The sequence below is a fragment of the Diplotaxodon limnothrissa genome, linkage group LG2 (genome assembly GCF_057381915.1).
Source record: "Diplotaxodon limnothrissa isolate DT_005_m linkage group LG2, D_limnothrissa_male_GT1.1, whole genome shotgun sequence".
Classification (NCBI taxonomy): domain Eukaryota; kingdom Metazoa; phylum Chordata; class Actinopteri; order Cichliformes; family Cichlidae; genus Diplotaxodon; species Diplotaxodon limnothrissa.
Genome location: NC_140597.1, coordinates 37,312,734 through 37,340,684, shown reverse-complemented (window position 1 = coordinate 37,340,684; position 27,951 = coordinate 37,312,734). Strand labels below are relative to the sequence as shown.

The 27,951-nt window shown below is 41.1% G+C and overlaps 1 protein-coding gene across 1 annotated transcript; it reads right to left on the bottom strand.

Annotated features, from left to right (window-relative positions):
- Nucleotides 1–15: 15 nt before the first annotated feature.
- Nucleotides 16–27,689, bottom strand: zdhhc9 (zDHHC palmitoyltransferase 9). The gene is made up of 9 exons (XM_085373089.1): nucleotides 26,871–27,689; nucleotides 18,427–18,587; nucleotides 13,394–13,552; nucleotides 10,806–10,943; nucleotides 10,552–10,598; nucleotides 9,787–9,891; nucleotides 5,604–5,707; nucleotides 5,376–5,448; nucleotides 16–2,640 (listed from the first exon to the last, which is right to left on the bottom strand). The coding sequence occupies exons 1-9, from the start codon at nucleotides 27,032–27,034 to the stop codon at nucleotides 2,458–2,460; spliced, it is 1,134 nt and encodes a 377-aa protein (XP_085229215.1). The 5' UTR covers nucleotides 27,035–27,689; the 3' UTR covers nucleotides 16–2,457.
- Nucleotides 27,690–27,951: the final 262 nt, after the last annotated feature.

The following is a 27,951-nucleotide window of genomic DNA, read 5'->3' as shown; positions in this document are numbered from 1 at the left end:
ACAAACAAAGTGGACATAAATAAGTGTTCCATCAACGGTATAGTACTGTATCTGTATACATAATGCAATGTAATAATCAGATCAGAGCATTCACGTCTGATCCCGCTTTGAAAACAGGAATAAATACAAGAGCTCGGCCTCTCTGTGGTCTGCAGACTTTCAGCTAAACCTTAAATTTCATCCTCCCTTTGAACATCACGAGCTTCCCTTTTTTTTCCCCCCTTCTCAAAAATCGAACATCATACATTCTTGCTTCTCGGTGACAATTAAATACACCAAACTATCTTTAAATACTTTCCACAAGAAAGCCCACTAAGTTCAGCTTTAGTTGAAAACAAAGAAAAAAAGGTCTCGGTTTACTGTAAATTTTAGCATTTCTCTGAGTTTTCCAAACAAATACTCAGTAATTACACTTCTTTACACAACTACACACTTCACAGCATCCTCCAACAGAGACATGTCAGGGATTACCTGAGAGCAGGTAGAAAGAATTCCTCAAGAGCTGAAACAGTTAGAGAATGAACGAGTTAATGAACTGACAAAATATTGGTTGAAAAAGTTTTAATGCTTTTACCCCATCAAGTTTTTAAAGCTGTAAAGTCTGACAGTTAAATAAAAATGATGGCATGCCCCGTCCTCAATTCACCCTAAACTTTATTCTCTACCCTTGATTTTAGAGTCTGATACGGTGCTAAAACTTCTACACAAGTGTATTTCACAAACACAAACTCTGTCTTGCATACGGCACAATCACTAACTCTCACTATCAGCTAACATCAATTAATACAAAGGATCTGCTTGACTCCTTCTCTGATTGGTCTTTGCACAGATGCTGTACCCTCAGGCGATCGTTGTGACCAAAGCAAAATAAAAGACACGTAGGGGGGTGAGGATAAAAGTTTGTTTTTAAAAAAAAATTCTCTGCGATAATGAGCCTGACACAGCTGGTTGCAGCGAAAGCTGCACCGGTCGTGGGCGTACTGTACAAAAAAAACTGTGCAAGTAAAAGGAGGAGAGGAGTAAGATATGAGACTTTTCTACAGAGGCAGAACACGGCAGGAAGAGAGAGGACTGGGAGGAAGATCAGGAGGAGCTCAAAAGCTGAATAATTAACTCTGGCTACACACTTCGTTCTTTCATCCTCACCCAGCAGCTGAGTTTTCAGCACATCTATCGCTGCTGAAGCAACCTGCAGTTAAAAGATGGCTTTGCTTAGTTGTTTATTTCTCACAAGCTTTTTCAGTGACCTGCGATATTTTAAAACGCAGCAACATAAACTCACCACAGGGCTCTGTGATCCTTTCAGCTAAATAGTGATTATTCCTTCTCAGATTTGGAAAATTCACAGTTTGTCAACAACATAAAAATTGTAGTGTTAAGTAGAAGATTCATGCTTTTTCCTTTATATCACCTCCACAGGTTAGCACTGGATTAATGATTTGAAGGGCTCCTCTGTTGGTGAACCTCAGCTGCTACAGATGGATGCAACCGTTACATTAAGGCACTGGTACTACGAGTGTCTCTACGCTCATCAGGCCTTTTCTCACATATGAGACTTTAAATGTGCGTGACTCAGTGTCATCCGTTTCAGAGCGCCGATGGCACACTACATCCTTGATTAGATAAAAAAGAAAATAACGTAAAAAATGAAAGGACAGGCGTTGGTCTGGATGAGATCACTTTGTTAAGAAAAGATGCACATCAGTGACACCAGTACTTGAATGCAGCAGTATCAGAGTACAAGGTAGACTTTGCCTGGAAGGAGCCTTAAATGAATTTCTCAGCTAAGGATTCACACGTTCTCCTGCTGCCTGGACATCAGGAGCTGCGACTGAAAGGTGAAACCCTTTATCACCACACTCTTCTCAAAGCTGCTTCTCCAGCCTTCTTGTGGTTTGCATAGGGCGTGTAATATATGCACAACATAAACCGACTGTATGTATGAAGTTGTACACATGTCCAGAAGTGATAGCTTCTGTTTTTGCCAGAGACTTGCAAGGATATTTGAACTGGCCTCTTATAATAAATGTCATTACGCTATTTTAAATATAAACATACTTGAGTACTGACAGTCAGAGGAAGCCCACGGGCGAACTGAGGGGCTGTCGAGAGCTTGGGGAGTGTCTTTTCTGCGGCACCCCAGCAGCTTTTTCCCCCCTATGCGTTTTTTTTTTTCCATGCAGTGTTCAGGAGACGGGAAGCTGCTGACTTTCCATTTAATTACTTCTCCTGCAGGAGTGAATGTCAATCAAACTCCTCTGCAGCTACCAGTGAGAAAAAGCAGGGAAGAGGAGGAGCTGCAGCAAAATCTCCGCTCTTCTGAGGGATTGATGGGCAGGAGTCGGAGAATAACTGAGTCCTCCTCACAGTAGTCAGACATTGATTATTAATGCTTCAGTTCGTGACCAGGCAGGATGCTGGAGGAGCAGCCCCGATGAGAGCCGCCCTCTAATGCAGCTAATGGGCCCTTTCCTTGGCGATGGAAGTCTCTGCATCAGTCTCGGGTGAAGCCAGGGGTGGGACTTTCGTAGCTGCAGGGTGCTCCTCTTTCGGGGAGGCGTTCTTCTCCGCAGAGGCAGCAATGCTCGGCTTGGCATCATCAGGTGTGTGCTCGTTGGGGATGAGCGGAGCTGTGGTTTTCTGTAGGGAGAGGACAATGAACATGGTCACTGAAACTGTGGGGTTTATAGCAGTGCCAATATTGCTGCAATCAGTGGTATTATCAATGCTGTAATATTATTTTGAGTTAGAATAAAGTGAGACTTGCACTTGACTTGGGTGTGCAAAAGCCTGACTGCCACCGGTTTGACAGCAACCCCCCCAAAGAAACAAAAAAACAAAAAAAAAAAAACCCAAACACGCCACTGCTATTAAAAGGAGCTGTTAGACTTGGGCGGCACACGGTTTTGATAGATTGAGCAATTTCGTACCAGCTATTAACTGGAATTGATGTGCAATTCTCTTCCCTAGAGGACAGCAAGCTGAAAAGATGCAGTAACGACAAACTGATCTGAATCAGATGATTAACAGGAAGAAGAACATAAAACAGGCGAATCTTTCTTTTGTTCCAGACTGGGTGGAGACAACACAGTCGCTCCTTTTATATTAGAAATTCATATACTATTATCACATTTACATTTTCTATATTAGGAAGAGATAGAGAGCTGCTAAATTAAAAAACAAAAAGATAAAACGGCGTGCTCTGAACTCATGGTTTGGACCCCACCCAACTCTGAATGCCGCCTTCATTTTGATCTGAGCTGCACACCTGCAGGTTTTGTGCCTGCATCTTGCTCAACTGTGATGCTGTGACATAAAAACACCCGCTAAAGCACTCAGAAGCCTTTGTGGTAAGACCGAGTACAACAGAGGTCGTTATTGCCATCACAACAGATTGTAATGAAGCAATAGCAGCGATACACTGAGTCATTCCATCAAAACATTGTCGGCTGACGCTCATTTCCAGTGGAAAAACGGCTAAAATCACCACTTATAGTTCAGCTCAGTGACGACAGAGTACTAAAAGGTCACGCGTTACTGATATTGTACTGACTTCCTTTGGCTCAGCTTTTAATTTTTTAAAGACTGAAGTCAAATTCAAAGTTGAAAGTTGTGTTGTTTTATTTTATTGGTACTACAGTAACAGCTTATTCTGGGCTTTGATGAACAAACGTGTGCCTCATCACATTTTCCGAACCCAGTTAAAATCAGTCAGATAATAAAATAAATGTAGAAATATCAATGTAAAACAATAAAACCTGAAAAAGCTCACAGAGAAGACACCTACCCAATGCCGTGAAGTGCTTGAGTACTGCTGGATCGTTTATTGGTTTACTTCAAGTGCAAGCTGTGGATTTCCTCTTTAGTACCATTTTTAAAACTATATAATTTATAAAAATCTCTTTGTGATTCTTCTTCCTTTGCTGGAACTAATTCCTTTATCAAAAACAATAACTTCAACAATCTTAACTTTGATTTTTGGTGTAATTTTGAATCCATCCCTCAAAGGGCTTGGTGATTTGGGTTTTCACTGACCGCTGTCTCATCATTTTGTATGCCAGTAAAGATTTTTCAACTTGAGTACTTCATCTAGATCTTTTTGAACACCATGTATTTGTTTCGATGTCCATTTTGAGATCTCAGAACACATTTATTATATAGTATACATGATTTCATATGCAGCAAAACACACTAATCATCCAAGTGCATATTCAATTCAGGGTCACAGGGAGGCTGGAGCCCATCTCATCTGTCACAGGACAACCTGGACAGGCTGCCAATCCACCACAGGGCTAGCACGGTGATGCAGACAACCAAATCATGTGTTTGGACTGTGCAAGAAAGCAGGAATGCCTGGAGAGAACCCATATAGGCACAGAAAAGATCCCAACACACCATTTAAAAGTAAGTGCACTTCCAAAAATGCAATTATTGTTTGCAGCACAACTAGAAAAGTATTAAACCACCATGGATGGACACAGCGACAGTTACAGGATTTTTCACTTGGGCAACTTTAACATTTCCAAGACTTAAATGCCTGCTCTGTATAGTGTTAGTTTAAGCAGGTGTACAGGACGCCGGTTTAGCCAACTGGATAGAGCAGGCGACCCATACGCCATAAGGTAAAAGCACCTCGAGGCCATTTGTTGTGCACCTTTCCCTGGTCTTTCCCATTTTCTCTCCACTGTCCTACATTATCAAAAAAAGCCTAAAAAGCCCACAAAATATATCTAAAAGTAAAAAGCAGATCTTGAAGTCAAGCTCAGCCTCAATCCCAGCTGATCACGTGATCTCAGTGAAAGCACATGTTAGCTAATAGTTCAGCTGATACCCGTCCACACATACAAACAACAAATCTTACACAGGCTGCGCTGTTTAAGTGGCTTTCACCGGTCCTCAGCTGCTGTGCATCTGCAAGCCACTTTGTGACCCACTTGCGCTTCATCTCCCCCTTTCATGCTGTATTTGGCTTAACCAGAACCAGTGTTCTATTCTGTGCAGGTCTTGCTGCTCCATTTTTGTACATAAAAGGGCGAGGAGGTCCCAGAACAGAGCTATAATACCCAATATAAATTACTGCAGATGGAAATAATCCTGACTATAGTGGTCCTGTTCGCATTTAAAAGCAGTGGAACAAACACGAGTGAATGCAAAACGCCAGCATCTGTATGCTAAGAAGAGGCACAAAATGGCCCTTCTCTGACACTGACACACTTCCTTTCTTCTCTCAATTCTAAGTGGTTTCAACTGTTTTATGTCTGCTCTATATTCATTATTCTGTGCTTTGCAGCCTCCATCCACTCACGAATCGGTGTGTCTGAATGAGGAGACTACAATGAGAAAGAGTGCATGTGGGTGTGTTTGTGGGCACTCACCGTAGTTTGTGGCACGGGGTTGCTGGAGGAAATGAGTGTATCCTCCTGCAGTAGTCCTCTTCTGTCCAAGACGCTGTAGGGTGAGACGAAGCAATCATTCTGCTCATTAGTCACCAAAACAAAGCAATGCCACCAAGCTCAGACAACAGTGCGGGAAACAGTCTTGCACTGACAAAATGACCAAAAAAAACCCAAAAACTGTGAGCCTAAGATACAATAAGCAGTTACCTCGGGTATGTCGGGCCACACAGCACCTCACAGCAGTTTTTGATGATGTTCTTGTGGCTGTAAGGGTTCTGGCCTCTGTTCTTTCCCGACCAGGATCCTTTAATCTATGCAAAACAAAATTCACCACAACATAAATCAGTGAAGAAGCAAACCCTACCAAACTATCAATCGTCCGCAGTAGCACTCACTTTTCTTTCATGAAGATTTTCCCTGTGCTTATACCTTATTCAAAAGCATACTTCCATTTATAGAAGTTATCCCCACAGTGTTGGGTTTGACCCACTAAAATCTAGCTTGTCAGGAGTTAATGAATACTGATTTACTGGGAAATCTATGTGCTGATGGGTACAAACAGGCAGGGCAATGGAAGATTAGAACCACTTTATTCATTCATTAAAAATCTGAGTTCATACTAAGGTTCTTCTGCAATAAAACCACTACACAGCAGCTTTTTTGGGGCTTAAGGGGTTAAACGATTATTTTACTTATGCATATATGCTATGCTATGCATATATAGCTGTTTTTTTTTTAATACAAATACAAATCTGTGCATCATTTTATTGACACCGCCTATAATTTTTTAGGATCTTTAGGAATATTTCCTGCAAAGACAGATTTTAAAACAAATTTCTTTTAAATACCTGAAAGAAGAAATCAAGGACACTGCTTTCATATATAAGAGAAACCTGGACCTTAATCATGCACAAGTTTATAGTCTATTTAGCTCCAAAATTAACATAATTTTCCATTAAATAAGACCTGAAACAAGCTATTAGATACTTTTAATACAGCTCATTTTTGGAACCAGAGGAATCACCCCCCTGCTGCATTTACTAACAAAAAGTGCAATGAGTGCAGATTTTAAAAAAAAATTCTCGTGTGAATAAATCTGGCACAGTTACACAACATCATAAAATAAAATACACAAAACAGAAAACAAATATTTCCATTATAATCCAATGACCTTCAATGTGGACAACAATTATTTGCAGATTTTGCATTAGAGCCACATTAGATTTGATTTTTTTAAAAACAGGAAATGTAGATAAAACAGACTCTGAATGCATCTGTAATCGTTGTAAAGGCTCGTCTCTTTGTTCGCAGCAGAGCATGCACTCCCTGACCCTCCAGCAGGACGGACAAAAAGCTTTATTTTAGGCGTCATAGATGTAGGTCAGGAGCCTGCACACAAGGCGCCTCACACATGCCTCCGTGTGTCTGCATGTGTGACACACTTCATCGAGCATGCGTCGTCCTACGGGGAGACCAGAGCAACCATAACACTCAAGGTGCCTTCCTTCCCCTGTTCACCTTCTCCTCCCTCTCTCCTCTCACTCCCCCTCCTCGTCTCTGCCACAGCAGTGTTTCTGGCGCCGTGCCCGGCCCCTGCAGGTATCGATGCATCTATTATTAGCCCAATCACAGATATTGAAACAGCTGGGCTGACAGCTATTGTTTCAACTCCTGAAGCAACGTTACACGTTTTAGGTGCACATTCCACTGCTTTATCACAGATTAAATGGGGAAAAAATGAGGCCAGCCATCCCACAGGAAAGAAGAAGGGGAATTATAAATTAATCATTACAACAAAGTATGAGTGCACTCTCTTGCTTTCAGCCATCTAGAACCTCCCACCACATCGCTGCTGCTGCTTCTCATCAGAGCCTCTGCAGTTAGATCTGGGCTAACAAAGCCTCCATTAAAGAACACGTGCTGTTTAATGTCAGTATATTTGCACAGACGCAACGCAAATTACTCCCTTTGTGAATTCATCCACCTGCATGTCCGCCGCTCATCATCTGCTTCGCATCAGCCTGACTCTGTGTTTCTGTGTGCAGTGACTAAATAACGACTCAGTGCTAATGTGGCCAACCAATCAATACTTTTTTCCTCCTCATTCAGCCGGAGAAGCTTTTTCTAAATGTAGTTGGCAAGCTGGGAGAAAGAGACCGGCGCGTCTGTTTTCGACTTATTTCAGCTTCATTTTGTCAGTGCTTTTATTAAGTACAGAAGCTTTTTGTGCATATTTTTAGATCATTACGCTCCATCAGCCTGCTGGTTGGCTGAGAGGAGTCCAACTGCAAACAATTTGTCGCATGGCTGAGAGTCTGAGCAGAATAAGCTGCTCCTGCTGGTGGTTTTCTGTCTCAGTCTTCCTGATTTAGATAAAAAATAAAGTATTAACCTTTACAGAAAAATAACAAACAAGCTGGTGAATTCTGTGTGTACAATCTCTTAAATGAGAGTGAGTTAATATCTCATTTTTTTATGTCTCTGTTTTCTTCCTGTTGGTCGTCAGACACTTTATTTGCTTTTCTTTTGTTTACAATATACCAACCTTGTTTTAACGAGCTACAGTTTACCAGCCCTCTGTCCTTCAGCGCTGAACGAGGAGGAGCTGTTGTCAAGGTAACAGCTCTCTGGTCTTAGAAATTGTAGTGTTGGACCACGGTGATGCATGTTTATCTTTACAGCCACAGGAAGCCAATCTGCCCGATCACAATGTTGCTAAAACTGTGATTTATCCTAATTATGTATCCACCTGACCATTACCTTCAAGATATAAACCAAGACCTCACCAGAAAACACATCTAACCCATCACTCTTAAAAATCCGAGCATTACTGTAATATGTGCGTTTATCTTCATCTCTATTATTGGTCAGTGGGGTTGGACTTTGTTCAACCCCGAAGCATTTGAGTCCTCCTAATGGGGCATTAAAGAACTGAGAATAAACGCCTCTCCATATTCCCCTCGAGGGTTTCTGGCAGGTAACAAACAGCTTTAGCTGTATTATCGCCTTCCTCTGAGCTGAAATAGTCGTACACGTTCCTCCAAAAATGAGAAGGCTGCAAAGAAACACAGAGACGAGTAAATGTGTCTCTGTGTTAATCCAGATGCAGCTTGTTAAGCCACATGTGGATTTAATGAAATGTAAACGTAAACTGGTCTGAGCAGCGGTTCGCTTGGACTAAAGTCTATGAAACCCACTCGAACACTAAACTGATGCTCCAAACACTGTGTAGGATCAGCTTGGCAAATGCAGCCTACAGAGTAGGCAGCTCACTGGATTCTGCCAAATATCGATTTCTGTTGTTATGTGACAAAAAATAAAGTTTGAAGAATCAGAGTATAGTTGCAGAAAACTTGGAAAAATAAAATAAATGAGATAATTGTCTGTCAAAGTGTAAGCAGAATAGACTGTACATAAAAGATGGACAAAGCTCAATCTGTATTCTTGTAATGACTTGCAGTGCGTCACTTCTTTGGTTCCAAAATAACTCAGATGTCTGCAGGATCGCCTCAGTAAACACTTTCCTAATGACTGTATGGCCTCAATAACCAACAAGTGTGAATGGAGTTAGTGGTCCAGTAGAGGTAATGAGTGACAGGAGAATGGTGGCTAAACTGTCATCACACGTTAAACAACACCTCCCACCCCATTCAAGTCACTCTGACAGCTATGAGCAACTCCTTCAGTGACAGTGTGAAGGTGAGATTTGGGAGGTGTTTTCACCCAGGTGCTGTCAGACTCACTAAAGGTACACATGTGTGATACTCAGTATTTGCTGCTATTAACATGCAGCCACTGCACTATGAAACATTCAATTTTTGCTGCTACGAGGCATCTAAAATGTCAGTTGTATTATTATTAATGCATATATTTCTTCTGCTTTTTAGAGCGTACATTTTTCTTCTAGTTGTTTTTATATAGTATTTCTGTTGTTAGATTATGCTACACCTATTTATTCCTGCTCTGTCCACTCTACTGCTGTGAATGTCCCAGACCATCTCGTCTCATCTTACATGATGTTAATTTGCAAATTACGGTCTCCATTCCAGTGAAAAAAGATGACAGAGCACGAGATGCTTTAGCTGGGACCTGCCTTGTAACTGAAATGTCGAACCATATGAGCATGCAGAGTTCCCAGTTTTCTCACTCTCAGTTGTTTTAGTCTTTTATGGGTACAGGGGAACCAATGTTGTATGTGCGCTCATAAAGCAATTGCTGCCTAATTATTTCAGGAGTTCATCTGTCATTTTCCATCTTCATTTTTTATGAAAACAATAAATAATAATAAATAATAAAGAATGGACTGACTGAGACTCGACTCGAACCAAAATGAACTGTAGACCTGAGCAGTTATTCAACAAAAAACAACAAGAATAAAAAAAGTACTTACATCCTCGTTGGTGGTCTGGTTGAGAGAAATCAGGTAGGTATGGAAGCCAGTCAGTCCCACCACTGACCACAGGGTGAAGAAACACACCAGCACCTCCAGCACAGTGAGCTCCAGTTAAGAAAACAGTAACAGATGTTTCTGGCTGACTCGAGGTTACTGATTAAACCGCAGACAGCGTAGCAAAAAAAATTATGTAACATGATTAAAGGCAGTGAATGTCAGTGGAAGAACACAGAGCGATGAAAGAAGCGGTTTTACCTTCTAACTGTGCAAAAAGGAGAAAAAATAAGACCATTTAGAAATAACTTAATTAAAACAACTTTAAAGATTTTTTTCCATTAAAATTTCTAATATTTCTGTAACATGAGAAAAGGCAGATAAACAGACACTTATTTCTTGCCTCTCATCAATGAATCTGCAGGTTTTAACGGGCTGTAGCTAGGTAACTACAAGCCTAAGATTATCCCAGTGTGTGGCCTGATGCCACAGTCTCAGGATGATTTTAGAGTGTTTCCAGGTGAATTATTTTATAATGAGAATCTTGCAGAAGGGTCTGTGCAAAATATGAGCAAGTTGTAATTTTTTTCTTTTTATTTGTCACAGTTTAGCGGCTTATCTTCAATTGCAGGATGAGTTTTTGTCATTCAAGTAATGAGAGTTCTGTTAACTTAGCTATGCTAAGGTTGGGCAAAGGCTGTACAGTTTTTGGTGTTCATGAAAATCCAGCAAACATATCACCCACACACTCAGTTTTAAAGGATATGTTCCAGGTGTTTCCTTCAAAGTGTTCAAAAAGCCACCATTCATTGAGCCTGTGGACAGGGAAACAGAAATTACAAGGTCATTATTGTTATTAAGGTAATAAACCCAGAGCTTATCATCCATATGAAGAAATACTCTTTCAGTTTGTCTGTCTCATCCTATGTTCAGTAAAAGAAGGAAGCAGGATGATGTGGTGTGGCTACAGATTAGGCTCATGTGTTCTCTCTGATTGGCCAGTTGAATGACAGGATACTTACGCATGACCACGTGGACGATGTCAAAGGTGAAGATATAAATGGTGAGCAGGGAGAGTGACAGGGTGAACAGGTAGAAGTATCTGTAGTTTCTCTTGCCTACGCAGTTGCCCACCCATGGACAGTGGTGATCAAAACGGTCTGAGGGAAAGAAGAAGAAAAAAAGAACAAAAGGGGAACTATAAATATGTAAAATGTTCCAGAACCTGAAAAACAAGCCTTCTTGGAGAGTAGACAATTTTGGGAATCAAAGGAATGTTAAAAATACACAAATTTCAATAACAGTCTTTCAGTCAAAGGCTGCTTTATGCCTCAGCTTCTGAATCTAAATATAGTGATCGCTTCCTCTTTGTGGCTGCTCCTCTATCAGCTGGAGGAGAGCCATATGAAAGCAGGGCAGGGTCAAATGGACAATGAAAGTAAACATCTTACTTTACACTTTCCTCCGCAGCCGACACCGCTGCAATCCCCAGATGAAGTTTCACAACAATATCAAGTAAACACGGAGGCAAACAGACAGGATGTGAACCGGTTTGTAGATTCAAGTGGACCCGTGGATGATTGTTATATTTAAGGAACACAATGCAAATGTTGACCCAAGATGACTATATTTGTATTCCAGCTGTTTTGGGATAAAGTAGTCGCTAAATGTAAAGCAACGAGCTGGAAAGGAATGATAGGAGTGTATAAAACGCATATGAGTAGCATGACTCTCACTGAAATGTCTTAACTCGTAATGGAGGGATAATCATGAAATTTAGTACAGACGCACAGAGGATGAAAGCTAATGTTTGTGGTGATCTCAAAACTTTCACTCTAGCACTTTTTTACCCACTAAAACCAAAACCCTCAGCTAATCTACGATGGTAAATAGTCTGTTACATTAGCACAAATCCTAAATCTCCCATTCCACCATATTCCAAAGGTGCTCTGTTGGATTGGCAGGATGGATCCATGCTTTCATGTCATTTAACCAAACTCTGACCATATCATCTAAATATCAAAGCAGAAATTGTGCCAATGTTTTTCCAGTCTTCTCCTGCCCAGTTTTGGTTTGCCTGTGCAAATTGTTGCCTCGGTATCCTGTTCGTAGCTGACAGGAGTAGCACCCAGTGTGTTCTTCTGCTGCTGTAGCACGTCTGCTTCAAGGTTCAATGAGTTGTGTTTTCAGAGTTGTTCTTCTGCATACCTTGATTGTAATTATTAGTTATTTGAGTTACTGCTGCCTTCCTGTCAGCGTGAAACACTCTCCCCTGACATCTGGCAAGACTATAAGTCACTTATCCATAAGTCATTTATGCAAAGAGAACTTCTATATTTTCTCATTTTCTGACCTTAAATCGCCTTTATTCTTTGTTCTCATCTCAGTTTGAACCTCCACAGCTCATTTTGACCATTTTCTAATAGATGAAAGCATCGTGGTGCCGCCACATGACAGGCTTATTTGATATTTATGTTAACAAGCAGTTGAACAGGTGTACCTAACAAACTGGCCAAAGTGATATATAGATGCATCCCTACTGAAACCCAAAGACAATATAAGCAGACAGAAAAGTAGCTCAGGTAAAAGATATATTTTAGCAGTTATTGGGATGCAAACAAAACAGCAAACAAGTGTAAAAAGACCATTTCATATGGACAAACATCAGCTTCCATTTATGCATATTGTGTTTACTTTGATTGCCCCAGATTTGTAGGTTGCATATGGAGTGCAGCAGCATAACAATCATCCACACTGTTCACTCCATAATAAATCTATAAGCACTTAAACTTGATTAAAAGTCTCACATATTCTTTTTCTTTTTGCAGCGTGAGTCACTGAATAAAATATGTGCAGTTATTCAGAGACCAACACCTTCACCCCAGACTTTATGTGCAGGACTACAAAACTGTGCATTTGCATCTTATAATAGTGGAGTGGCTGTTTTCTCTCTGAGACTTCCATCAGTATGAGCAAAGTTAAGGTGAGGAGGGAACAAAAACCTCTGCAGTAAAAGAGGGTCACAGGAATGCAGTTGTGTAATGCTAGCGCTGGGAGTGTGTGCGTTTCTACAGCAGGTGGACACAGATGAACCAGTGTTCACAATGACTGAGCACTTATTTCCTCACTGAGCCTCCACTGTCTCCTCTCCCGTCGCCTGTGAGTCTACGCTCCCTTCAAACGCATTCTTCATTCATCGGCTACCAAATCACTGCTAATCTGCAGGGCTGTGAGATGACACAGCTACACACACGCGTCACGTCACAAAGCATCACAATGCACCACAAATTCACGGCCTTCAAAACTTAAAGGGCATTCTAAAAAATAAAAATAAATCCCCTCACGAATGTTTTTCTAAAACTTTTACATCCCGTCCGCTTCTGCGTATATTTATAAAGCTAACATTTCTTTTTTTCACCGTGACAAACGAATGCACGGAGGTAATTAAGGATGAGGCATCAGTAATCGCCATCATGTCAGCGAGCTATTTTTCTCCTTGCTCACCTTTCTATTTCTGCACGCCTGAAATAAACCCATCTCATCTTTCTCCTTTTGTGAAGCCTTTCTGAGCAGCGTAACAAACGACGGCAGATCAGATGAGACTTCTTACCGACGCAGTTGTCGCAGATGCTGCAGTGGGACGCTCGAGGTGGTCGGAAGATCTTGCACGTGTAGCAGTACTTGAGCTTGACGATCTGATTATTGATCTGAACGTTGCGGATTCGGGGCGGGGGTCGCTGCCCTGCGGGGACGTTCCCATTGGCAGCCTCTGTGGAAGCGAACAGAAAAACATTAAATCAATGTGGATGACATAATATAAATTACTCTAAGAGATCATATTTAATCACAAATGAAATCCTCAGACAGTTTTAAACATGATTTGTGCATTGGATTGCATTGGACAGGAGCTCTAATGTGAGAATTAGTGACATAAATCACGACAGCTGAACCTTGAGGATGTCATTCACCAAGAACTGTCGCTCAGTACAGTATAGGTGGGTTGTTTAACTGTCAATATTTTTTATTTGCAACTATAAAGCACCATATCTTTCTCCATTTGGACAGCTTCCTATCACTGGAATGGCCATATTTCACAGTAATCTTATGCCTGCACAGCAGCTATCAAACAAATGAATTCTGACATACTGTTTGTTTGTGACAATTTGGATGTTTCTGATTATCTTACACTCCGGGATCTGGAGATTATACGTGCAAGCCGATGATCACACAGTTGAATAACCCCGCAGAGTAGCTGCGAGGAAGAAATCTACCATTAACATGTCGCAGTGGACAGGCGTGAATGTGGAGTTAATGGAAAAGAGAAAGCGTACTTATTTGACTTCCTGGGGATTCATTAAGATTTATTTTTTTTAAAAGTGCTTTCTGTGGAAATGAAATTATCTGGGTTTTAGAAAGTGTTCAGAGATGCTAAGGGGCAAAAGCCTAAAATGCATACTTATCATTTGTATAGAGTCCTAAATGAAGATCTCTTAAGTAAAACAAAGCAGTTTCTGCACAAATAAATCAGTGAAACGAGCACATTTTCAGGCTTCTATTAAAAACATCCCTGGGACATAAATTCATAGATTGTGACAGCAACAAATACTTGGCATCATGCACCCACAGAATGTGGGATTTAGTGGCTTTCAGGATAAAGTAGTGAAGAATAAATTTATGAGTCACCACTCACAGGGAATGATGCCACTCCCTGTGAGTGCAAAGCTCAATCTGCTCGTGGCATTATATATTCCGAGAAGATGCCTCTCCTCGTATTAGCTTTCCCCCTGGGGACTGCTGCTAACAGGCAGAAGGGACAGAGCATCGGGGCTGCAGAGGCTTCTTTAACATCCCTGCTCGCTTGCTCAACTGGCTTTTAGCACTCCCACACTTACAACAGCCATCCTAACACATAAAAACATACTGTTTAATATCTGAAGGTGTGGGCTGATGAAGTTGGTACCAAACTGCGTAATTTAAGCTGGCATAATGCGGTCATGTGACCTGCTTAAATAGTGTTTATGTCAATAACAGCTTCATATTTGAAGAAGGTTGCCGAGATGTCTTATGTGGAAAGGTACAAGGCTTTGGGAATGCTGTGAGAGGATACATACAAGGTCAAAGAAAACATAAAGCAAGTCTGCTGCAAAAGAGGGGATGTCCAGTGAGGTTATTTAAAAGGTATAGATTTACCTTTTCGGAAGTACAGAAATTATTATTTTTTACCTCAGGTTAAAGAAAACTGACACTGCTGGCAGCATATTTGAAATGAAACTACCACAAACAGATGCTTAGTTTGTGGTACTATAAAGACTGAAACACAGGGTAGCAACTATCAACAACTCGAACGCCACATTCCTGCACCTCGAAAGCTCACTAATTAACATTTTATAACTTGTCTATTCAATCTGAAATGTAAAAATCACAATTGTTCACTGAGAGAGAGAAAAAAAAGCTAATAAAAACTGAATATGAACCACCCAGTAAATTAGTTTGGTGTTTGTCACTCAAGACAAATTAAAGCGACGAAACATCACCAGAGGATCGATGTGGTATTGTTGCGTAAAGAAATGACTCAAATGAGTAATAGATCACTAAAATAGGCAGCGAATTTTCCATCCTTTGACTAATTGTTTCAGAGCTAACAGCACAAACATGCATGCGTTTCAGGTTCTCCATCAGCATCATCGAACGAGCACGATGAGTCACGGTCATGATGACAGCAGCACTTGATGCCAGCTAACCCAATCCCAGAGAGCCGAGTGCCCTAGCCTTTTTTTATAAGCCTAATCTGTCCTCAAAAGAGACCGGTCCACGCCCATGCTTCGTACACAGAGCGAGGGAACACGCATGCTGGCTGAAGGATGCTGTGAATCTTTAACAGAGACAAAGAACATTGAGCAGCCACACGGGGAGGGAGGGAGGCAAAGAGAGAGCACTGGATACTAAACAAATATAGCAGCATGAAAATACAAAAAAAAAAAAATCATAAAGAACAAAGGGCAATTTCTCTTTTCTAAGAGTGTTGTATGTTGTGAAAAACTGTATTTTAAACTAAGCTCTACATTTGTGGATGAGCACACCCAACTTTTAGCAATCTAAAGTATAACAAGAATAAATAAACCAGCAGATTGAGGCTGTCTGCTCACTGTTTAGCAAACATATATAGTGAAATATTTTATCCCTCCTAAATACTTTAACTACTTCCACCTAGTTTGCAATCCACACCTCTGGGTGTCCTTTGACACACAGACACGCGCCGCTGTGTGCAACACCCTGGATGACAACGATGTAAAAGCACCTGAGCTGCAATAACCACTAGACACGTCGCTGACTAAACATTTAAATGTATCTAGATAAGAGACTTGTGACTATGGCATTATCAGCACTGATACTGAATAGCTCTGCTTACAAGGGCAGGCGCTGGACTGCCACACCTGGCAAGGTGAGGTCACATGCTACTTTTTTACTATTTATTACTTTGAGGTTTTTTTTAAATAATAAAAACTTTACAATCACGTAGCCACTGTATTTTTGAAATTTGTGTCAAAAGCCAAAGGTTTGAAAAGATACCAGAATACACCTGTTCAATTGCTCACTAATACAAATATCTAGTCAATCACACAGCAGGAACTCCAGTGCAGAGGGGTAGACCTGGTTACAAGGTCTAGCACCAGAATGGGTAAGTAAGATTTTTTTAAGTGACTTTGAAAGTGGCGTGGTCGTTGATACCAGAGTGGGCGCTCTGAGTATTTCAGAAACTGCTGATGTTCCTGTACGAACATCTGTACAACAAAGAAAGACCCCCTGAAAAAGAGCAGTTTTTCGGGCATAAATACCACATTTATGTCAGAGGACAATGGCCAGACTCCTTCAAGGTGATAGTAAGGCAACAGTAACTCAAATAACCATAAACATGCAGAAGACCATCTGTCAACACATTGATCCTTAAAGGCCCCAATCTGGTGCTAGCAACGTATAACTAACAAAGTGACTAATGAGTGTATTTCATGCAAATAAAGCCTCTTCAAACATTCCCAAAAATATAATTAAATCTGCAACTACACCTACAACTGGCACTAGCAACAAAAAACCTTGTTGGTTTCTTAATTAGCAACAATACTGTTCACATGGAGTCGTGTTTGTGTTTACCTGCCAAATGTAGGTCAGGTTCTTGCTCCTCTTTAGGCTCAGCCTTTAGTTTTCAGCTGTGCCTGAGGCTCTTTAGCTGCTAAATGCTACACAGCTAGTCACTGGTCGTGTCACTCCATTGTTTGCTAGTGACAGGTAGTGCTCAAGATAACTTACTTGTAATAGTACAAATAAACCCAATTGCATAGCATGTGGTCTTGTCAGGCTGTTAAGGATTTGTCAAAGCTGCAATTTAAACTGGTATTTAAAAGACATAAACGCTGCTCTATCTTCTTGATCTAGAGTGTTGACATTCTTCTGTAGATGTAAACACTGTTTCCTTTAACAGTTTCCTGTGTTTGTGTTTATCCCTGAGCTCTTCTCAATTGTTAGAAGTGGGCAAAGCCATGTTGCAAACAATTTAGTCCAGACTGAGAAACATGTGGATAAGATAATGGTAATAATGGTGATATCGCTTTTAATCAAATGTGATCAAACAAAACTTTGACCGGGCTATTGCAACACCTTGATTTTTTATTTCTTCTTCAGCCATTCACTTGTAGATTTGCCGCTCTGCTTGGGATCTTTGTCCTGATGAAGGCCCCACTTTCAGCCCAGCTTTAGCTGTCAGGCATCACATTTGACTCCAGAATAACAATGATAATAATAAATGTATACTTTATTAATCCTGTAGGAAATTGTTTAGTCTTCTGCATTAACCCATTCACTCATCGAAGGAGTACCAATCCAGCTTGCCTCAGGATAGCCGTTCAGTGGATTTCAACCCCCGACCTTCCAATCATGGGGTGAACACTCTACCTAATGAGCTATCCCTGTCCCCAATAATGGCAGCGGTGGGATTCGAACCCACGCCTCCAGAGAGACTAGCCTTAGACCGCTCAGCCACGCTACCCACAAGTGCCCAGCCCACAAATGGTATGAAGTGCTGGGTTTGGTCTTTGGCACTCTTTGCACTTTATGGCCAAACATCTCTATGTCGGTCACCTTAAAGGACATAGTTCTAGAGGTCTTGAGGTTTATGCTGATGCAAGCTAAAGCTGTGCTGCTGTGGTTTTAGTCAGAAGAAGCTAACTCTTGGCATCACTTCCAAACAAGCCATACTTCTTCAGTCTTTGTCTGATTGGGCTGTTATGAACTTTAATATCTAACTAAGGTGACTAAGGCCTGAGATGTAGCTCTTGGACTTTGTTTTGGGGGTTTTTTTAGTTTCTCTTAGCATTGCACAGTCTGACCTTGGAGCGAATTTGCTGCAAAGTCCACTACTGGGAGCATCGGCATTGTGTTAAAACACACACCTGAATTTTCCAGACCAGCAGACTTACAAATCTTGTGCTTTTACAGAGATACCCACACTTGCTGTTGATCATTTAATCACCTGCAGTAAGGGTGTACTTAATTTTTCATAGGACAGCATAGAGTCCTGTGAAAACCTTTTTCACATGAAGTTATAAGGGAAGCAGTGGAGAGTGTCTGTCCGCAAATCCTGTAACTTACCAATTTCCATCTCAATGAATGTAGCCTCTTCCGGAAGGGCCCTCGGTAGCACCCCGGGGTCACTGAAGCTGGTCCTCAACAGCATGGCCATAACGAAAAGGAACAGCAGGACAGCAAAAACTGGGATGGCGGGACAAAGATGAACAGCCAGGTACGGACATCTGCACAAGAAAAAGAAAAGTGTTTTTAAAATAATGTGCACACAACAGCTGCTTTCTTTTCTACATATTCGCATCTGCAAACTTGACATCATACAGGATTGAGGAAAAACATGTTTTTCTCACATTAATTAATTAAAGAAATCCTGTTCTACATTTCTCCATCATAGTAATACATGATAACTACGGATAATCTTAAGAGAAGCGGCAGAGCACTCTCAGGAAAGCCATGAGCACAGAGGACACAACAAAACAACACCACACATATTTTTAACTGGTGTTCAGAGCATAAGGTCACGAACCACAAGACCGAAGTCGTGGCCTTGAATAAATAACACGATGCCGCACTCCCTACACCTTCTGCACTAGTGGAGAAGCGTGGATCCATTTGCCAGGCCATTGAGATTAGAGCCAGCTGGGCTCCTCCAAAAGGGCCGGCTGCACAATCTGATAACAGATGTGAGCTGCAATGCAAAGTGCTGCAACAGAAGAGCGCAGCAGCAGCAAAAAGGCTTCCACACGCAGTTATTAATAGTTTAACTCTATGGCCTCATCGCTCTCCCTTGAGGCTGAAATCATATATTCATAATGTGACTCTAATGTTGCACTACAGGATTTTAAGGGACTGAGGAACACTAACTGTAGTTCAGCATGCCACGCATAAAACTGCCCACACACAAGATCACCAGACTACACTTTATTTACACAGTATTCTCTTTTGTTCCATTAAACAGCATCTGCATACAGTGCATCTGGAAAGTACCTCCACATTTTGTCATGTTACAGCCTCGCCTCAAAACTCTACATGCGATTCCCCATAAAGATAAAGTGAACAAACAGTTTGCTTGAAATTAACGCAGATTTATTAAAAATAAAAAACAAAACATGTACATAAGTGTTCACAGCCTTTGCTGCTAATTTGGCAAAAATTATCACTTAGAGAGAACATCAGAAGCACCAAGTGCTTTATGTTACAATAACATAAGAAACATATTTATCTCAAAAGTTAGGAAATTACTATTTTACAGCAGCCAAACCATAAAAAAACATCTTAAAACAATACAGCATAATAAAAATATAAAACAAGCGCCAAACATTACACTAAATTAAACAGAAAATGTAAAAAAGCCCACGATAAAGGAAAAAAATGGGGCTTAAAAATAAAATAAATGAAGGTGTTATTTTATTATCTTATTTTTCTTGGAGGGTAAAACTCTTATTTTTCATACTGTGGACGGTTGTTGACTTAGTTCAAATTTTGCTGATCGGAGTTGCTCTTCTATACGATCCAATGCGCTCTAAGCCAATAACAGAAATCTGTACATAGGGGCACCATTGCACATCTGTGATCTCATAATTAAACCTGAAGTGGCTGCAGTTATATAACAAAAAGGGGAAAAGAGAGAGAAATCAGCAGCCATTAAAAAATAAATTGCTTTTGCCTGTTTTATTTAATTTGTTTAACACAGATAACCTCACACAGGTGGCCCGGATGTCAGCTACTCATCTACTACAGTGTCACCCACAGTTTTGCTTCATCATCATGGTCGGTTTTCTGTTCTCACTATGCAGACATACAGTTAAAAGTGAACAAAGCGGACTTGTTTAATGTCACCACGTACATGAACCCTGTCAGCATACCTGAGCTCTGACAAGACAACAAAGCAAACACACACACACACCTGCTTGACTTGTCTGAGCAGTTTTCCGGCAGCGCATTTCAAACATTAATGGAGAGAAGGTGTGTTTCCCACAGCCATTTGTGCAGAGGCCGCACAGAGCGGGATTCAGGCTGAGGGATTGCAGTCTGTCGATGAAGTGCAATTCCCGTAACCGTAAACTGGAACATATTCAAGGAAGGCTTCTCTATCATTGCTTCCCATCAAGCCCCCCTATCTTTCCTGGATGTGACAATTTCCTGTGCTGTGCAGGGTGGAGCTGTCACGGCACCACTCTGGTGACTCCGTGTTCACCAATCACCACAGAAGCAGCAGGAAAAACTGGATCGTCTACGAGGGGATATCTGTCAACTGACACGCACATGTTGCTAACAAACCCTCTTCCTTAACCAACTTACTTCATATTTATGAAATATCAGTTTACTATTCTAACAGCATGTCTTTGTGAAGGTGTGAAAACAACCTGTGTGGAAATTATTTCATGAACTTGAGAGGTGCTAGAAGGCAGATTTCCTTACCTTTGTACAGAGACAGGTATGCCACAATATCTCAATTTTATGCAAAGCTAAGCTTACCTACTGCTTTATATTTAGCAAAATAAACAGTAGTATAATTCATCTCATGTAATGCTCATCGAGAATACATTACAATACCTTCTATTACACTGAAATGCTACAAATACATGAACTACCTTTAGAGATAATACATTTGTAATAGAGTGCCTTTTTTTTTTGTTTTGTTTTTTAACCAACCAGGAAGTTAGAAAACACCTCGCCCTTGATACACAGTAGAATTTGTCTGTAGGCTTTTGGATTATTACAGAAAATAAGAAAAGAATAATGAAAAAAGGTCCTCGGCCAAGCTGGTCACCCCACTGTCTCGACTGAGAACCAAGGGTGATCACTCTTTTTCTGTTAGGAAACCCATTTTTCGTGATAATCATCCCGAGGAGATCAGATCACCAAGCTCACTTTTGTCTTTTAAATCCTTCTTAAAGACATATTTTTTCAAAGTAGGCTTTTTCTGTGCCTCCATTTGAAGTTTATTTCGATGTTGTCCACCTCAATTGTTTAATCGCCTTCTCCTAGTTATAATTTCAATCTACGTTCTACTAGCTTTTAATTACCTGTTGTTTTATTTTTAATTTTCTTTATTCCTCACTTTTTACCTCCTTGTGCTGCTAGTATTCCTAAGCCAAATGTTGAGTGACCTTTGCCTTCTCTTAGATGTTTTATTTGCTGTTTCTTATCTTATCTTGTTAAGCACTTTGTAACTTTGTTTTTGAAAGGTACTACATAAAGAAAATGCATTGCCATTACAATCCAAACAGACTGTGTTCTCATAGTTCTTAGCAAAATTGTCTTCTAATTAATGAGTTGCACACTTATCTGTGTGTGCTGCATAACAAAAGGCAAAATGTAACCAGATTACATTTGTTAACCTCACCCCTTATATGCGTATTAAACCATTCCTGCATTCTTCCAATTTATTAAAAATAATAATAACAACAACAACAAAGGAATTTAAATTGTGCCACTGCCAATTATATGAAGGTATGAGATGCTAAAACCTCTTGTTTCTACAGTGTTTATTTTTTTTGCACAAGTTGCAGTAGTTCATATTGGTTACTGATTGACCCAGAGGAGGCCTACATCACATTCAAAGGCTGTAATCTTATTAACCATGGCACAAAACTATTATCACAATTGAGTTTACCCCTTGACTTAATAGGCAAATAAAGCCTTGCTGTATGTTCTTTGGATTATTTATTGGCCCCTAATTAAATCTTAAACAAATATCACAGAGTGGGCATTAGACCCCGAGTTTTACCGAAGTTACACCGAATAAACTTTGTTTAATAAAAGGGAACTCGTTTAGGGAAAAACCTGGTGGTCATAAAAGACAATAAAGGCATTAAAATAAAACAATTAAATCTCATTACACAGGAGACAGATAAACTACCTACTGCTGCTCCTACTGTCATGTCTGTGCCTGGTGTGGGTGGGCATTAGATGCTTTAAGGCGAGTCTTCTGCAGACGTTTAGTTCCTTCTTAACTCAGAATGACACAAGCTCAGAGATGAAAAGCTCCTAAAGTAGTGATATCACCAAATTAGAATCACTTCAGCGTCTCAGCCACACCGCCCCTGAACCCGGGATTACGACGCCACACATAGTGACTCATGACATTTTACCTTTGTCGAACATTTCAAACCCTTCCGTTATTAATACTTAACAGCTGTAAGCTGTTGCAGGCCTGCTTGACTCATACTCCAAATGAATTATGCACTTGCTGTGCAGGCAGCTCAACAGTGGGCCTCAGTAACAGCCTTCTGTCATACAAACATCTGCAGACTGTGCCTGGCTGTTTCTAGGGCACTGCTGAGGGAAAAAAAACAAAAGCTCTCAACCTCTGCTTGCCCTCTCTCCTTTTTAAGATACAAGCAGGAAACAAGTCGATATCAGAAAAGCTTTCGTGGATCCTCGTGCTTTTCCCACAGCAATAAAACTGCTCATGCTATTCTCATAAATATTCAAAAAAACGAAAGCCTGACGAAATCCAAAAGCTCACTTAACATTTACTTCTTATCTAAGAATATTTCAAGAGTCATCCAAACGATGCAGATATCAGCACCTCATACATTAGTATGCGGTATCAAGCCGTGACTGAATTTCCTGCTTCAGGTAGACAAAGATGATACATGTCCTTGCTCTGATGTCATGGGAGCTTGCACCCCCTGAACCTGAAGCTCCAGACTACACTCACTATACTCTGATGCCAGGCTTAAATCAGTCGTCCTTGTTATGCAACATTTAAATACCAAACGAGAGAGATGAAACATTAGAGCCTGGGTCACGGAACGTTTAGTGGGATTAAAGTTAGGATCACAGATGTTGGGTCATATAATATTTAGCAAGTGAACTTGAGACTGATGAGAAATGTGTTTATTTAGCAGTATCTCTGTCACATTTTTGATAGCAGTGCATCTACTTCAACCCCACCCCAAGATTTATGCAAATATAATGTGGACTTTCCTTCCTTGCATGAAGCAGGCTCGCAGGCTGTGAGCTATAGATTTATAAAATCCACCCTCCACAGAGGAGCGGCTCTCTCCTTCTGATAGAGAAGCTTCCAGAGAACAAAGCCTTTAGATCATGGTTGCTGTAAATGGAGCGCGTACTCTGAGTAGGGTATAAATCATGTTATTGCTCATTTGGCCTTGGCCGGATGCCGCTTTCCGATTGGTTAACAGGGAGACAGGGTGGAGTTAGATGCTGAGAGAGGCTTGGGGGGGTTGACTACAAGAGCTCTTCTGACTGCAGCCACTCGCTCTGCAGGCTCATCCCTGTATACCTACTTCTCCTGCATCGCTCCCATTACTGCACACATACAGCACCGATACCCAGAAAAGAAGATCGTCATGCACATATGGTTTTCTGGCCTAGTGGCTAAGTGTCCTGTGGTGGACAGACAGATGACACACTGTCCTTATGTTCCAGTTTCTTGTTCCTTCCTCCAAAATCCATAGGTGGCAATCCGCATGCACATATGCACACACGTTGACAAAAAGCAGCAAATAGAAACCAAACCTGCAAACATCTATCTGCAAGTAAGCCTTCTGCAGATATGTACATGCTAAAGCCCTCTGTACACACACACACACTGAATGCAATACCCAGTTTAATAGATATGCAAAAAGGATCAGCACAAATCCAATAAGGTAAGGATGTAAAGACTTAAAATTCTGCCCAGCAAGGGAAAAGAAAACTAAAAAGGCTGGGCCCATTTCTTCAGTGACTAATTTGTTTACTTGTCCCTAATGCATCTTTCCATTTGTGTACTCAGCCACTGGTTTCCGCAATTTAGCACAAATTAAAACACGGAGGGGTCTCCCTGCACATGGTGCCGGTGGCTGATGATAAAAGTGAGATGTCTGCTCCCCTGGTCTTGGATATTAGCCAGCTCACGCCATGACATTGCCCTCCCTTGTTCTGCCATCAACGTCACGGTGCAGCACAATGCCCAACCTTAAGCTCACATGTGAGGAAGGACTTCTCAAAGATAAAGAAACAGCAAGACGTTGCCCTGACAGGCAGCTTAGCTGATTATACTGATGCAGCGTCACACAATCGACTGCAATACAGTCTTTAATGTGTTGCAAGCCTTTATACAAAAATTACATTTTTGATCACTGGTTTGTTTTTAGTGTTTTAGAGCAGTGAAATTCAACAAATATTAGTTTTGCAGATTAACTGATAATTTATTGGCTTCTGTTTTATACCTTTTTTTCCCATTTTTAGCACAAAATGAGCCAGATAATCCTAACGTCAGCATACTGATTTATACTCACAATGACAAACCTAACAGATATTTATCCACTAGCGTGCCTTAGTTTAGCAGCTTAACACGATGACATTTCAAAAGAGAGCAGCAGCTGTTACAAATGTGATCAGTTTTGCAATGATTTAGTCAGAAATCAAATCACAGTGGTGGCTAGAACATCATCACGACATCATCCAGTGGGGGAAACTTAAGAGTCGTTTTCTGAGGGAGTGCTCAACGGTTCATGCCATTTGGTCTCCAACTATGAATGCAGATTATCTTAAAGCGGCTAGAAGAAAGTTGAGTCATCTTCAAAACATATCTTGAGACCTTGAAAGTGCAATTGAATGCACCTTTCTTTTGCTGTCCACGTGGTCTCTCTGCATGTCTTACACATGACTCCTCAATACCTGCCACACCAGGAAACCTCCATCACCAAAACTCTTGTCTTTGCCAACAGATTCTAGATATTCATATGCAAATATCTGTTTATAGAGATTCAAGATTTGGAGTTGGAGGATTACAATTGGTTTCTTTTGGGGAGCCTGAATGTCTGTGCTAAGTTTCATGATTATGCAATAGTTGTTATTTATTTATGGGTGACAAGCGATGGGAAGGTTTTTCAGTCGGGTTTTAAGATAAAATAAGTACTCTGAACAAGCAGTCTCAGACTCTGGAAAATGCAGAAAATGAACATAATCAACAGCAGATGCATTAATTATGAAAACAGCTGTTACTTACAGCGCTCGCACTAGCTGACAAATAATTCTACAATAGCAAAGAGCTTAGACTTGGTGTTTTAATGCTTCTATCACTAGTTAAATTGGCATTTTGTGAATGCATTATACCTCAGAGCCTTTCTGCTGATGGCTTTCACCCTGTCATAGCTTCAATGTATCAAGTTGCCATGTAACTGAATTTAGCAATTACCCCCATGTTGCTCGGGCCCAACTTCAGTAGCTGTCCCACCCAGAAAGATAATTATATTGTGCTGTAATATGAACATAGCAAGTTAACGACCCTCTAGCTATCAGTTATCATAACGCCTCCTCCCAGCTCTGGATGCTCAGCGTGAGCAGTATCATCCTTTTCCCTCTGTGCTCTGAGCCGGACAACAGCTCCTTCTGTGCAGACTCAGAGGAAAGCAAGAGGCCATTAACGTGCAGGCAGACAGAGACGGGAAGGGCCTGGCACTATGCAAGAGCAGCTACTTCTCCTCGCCACTATGCTCCAAATCCATTTGGCCTGGTAGCCGCATACACACCCACAGTCAACGGAGGTTACTGTGTTACACAGCAGGATTTTGTGCCAAATCATTGTGTTCTGTGTGTCATTTAAAGAAAGAAAAGAGGAAATAACATGGACGTGGACAGAAAGTGTAAGCAGCACTGCTTTATGAGCCACGTCCATGTTCTTCATTTTATTAAAAGGCACTCCTCAGTACAGCATGAACTGATGAGATCTGGCTTCACCAGCAGCATCCGAGCAGGTCGACAGTGCTTGCCTGGATGATGAGTCCAATGGGTTGTGCAAGTAGTGGATTGGGACAGAACTGCTGAGACCAAAAAAAAAGGGCCGCAAAACCAAAGCTGAATGACTTGTGTCATTAAATATTGAACAACTCAGTATGTGGTCAGTCATAACCATCTTCTCTGTCAGGAAGAGAATTTAGATCAACAAGACACGAATACGAGGTTATCAAAGTGAAATTGTTGCCTGTTACAAAAGAAAACCATAAAAGGAGGTTACATTTACTGCCCACCACCGAGCCCAGGATCACATTACCATTAAGTAGGTTTAGAAAGGTAACAAAAATCCAATACTCCCTTAAAGAAATCATTTTCAGATCAACTACACATGACTGAGATGAGGATAACAGTAAAAGCTTGATTTGGTGATTTAACCTAATCAAAGGTGAGGACTTTACGTTACTCTTTGTGATGCATTAGGATATTCAGCTAGTTCTGAGTTCTGAGAAGGTGGATACTGCTTTCCAGATCAATCAATCAAAATAAATTGTTAATGCATTTCATGATCAAATAACCTATATTCTCAGAGCGGACATCTCTAACACGTAAATTAAGCAGTGATGGATGTTTTTGATTGAAGCTAAAATATTTATTATGTGAGTTTATACTGATTTTATGCACCTCTAAAGTTGACAAATGTTGGATAAGGCTATAAGACGTGATATTTTGGCAACCGGAAAAGGCATAAGAAGCCTAAAGGGAGTTGGAAACACTTTTTGGAGCAGCTGATAACTTTGCCACGGGGTATGACTTACTCGAAAGCGAAGAAGAGGGCGCAGGTCCCGGTGATGAGGAAGAGGGTCAGGTAGAAGACGCCCTTCTGCCGGGCCATCATCACCCGTCCGTCGCAGCAGAAAGTGTTTTTCCCCGGGAGCTTCTCCCATTTTCGCACCTTTCGTGTTATCATCACCGCCGACATGGTGTCCTCTTCTCAGATCAGCAGTGTGCGCTTCTTTGGGTCAATACAAGTATTTCTACTGCAAAGGGATTCAGACAATACGCCGATGGCTCGGGAGGGGATCTGCGCACATGTAGCCCCTTCCCAAAATACTATTTAGTCAAAAACAGTCCAGTTAATGAGTGATATTAAAGACTTGTGCGCTAAGTGGCGGCTGGGAAGCATTTTCTGACCATTCAAAGTGTCGCAGTCACATCATCGGCGTTTTCTAATCCATATTATTTCCCGTCTTTACTGCAGCATGTCATTCCCACAGTGAGCCTCCCTCTCCGCTCAAACAACCTCAATCCCTTCACGGTCCGGGCACCTCTGGAAATCAGGAGAAATTAATCCAAATGCGTGCAGCAGATGATTCCCACCAGAAACCTGAAAATCCAGCTTTTCAATCGGAAGAGCGGACCTTGACCGACTGACATTCATGTCATCTCGATCAATCATAAATGGTTTTACGGGCGAGCAGCTGCTGGGTCTTCACAAACAGGCTGTTAGACTGTGACTGCACTGCTGGTTCAACAGCCTTCATTTAAAGAAAAATAAAAATAAGAAAGAATCGCCAGTGTGTCCAGGAATATGTAAAGCTCTTGGATATGCCTTTCCCCCCCTACAGCCTGCCAGCTCTCGGTTTCAGTCAATGGTAGCAGGAAACACGCCTAGATTGAAATATCTAATCTTAAAGGGGCAGGACAGGTGAAAGAAAAAGGGAACAAAGGACACAGGAACAGGTCCTGTCTTGATCACATTAATATGCTAAATTGCTCGCCTATCGTATTGCCCAAGGGAGCAGAGCGTGAAGTGTTTTATTGGAGTTAATTGGTAATGGAAACCAGAGGGATTAATCCCCCACGAGAGCAGAGATAAGCAATGCAGAGGTCTTTTTT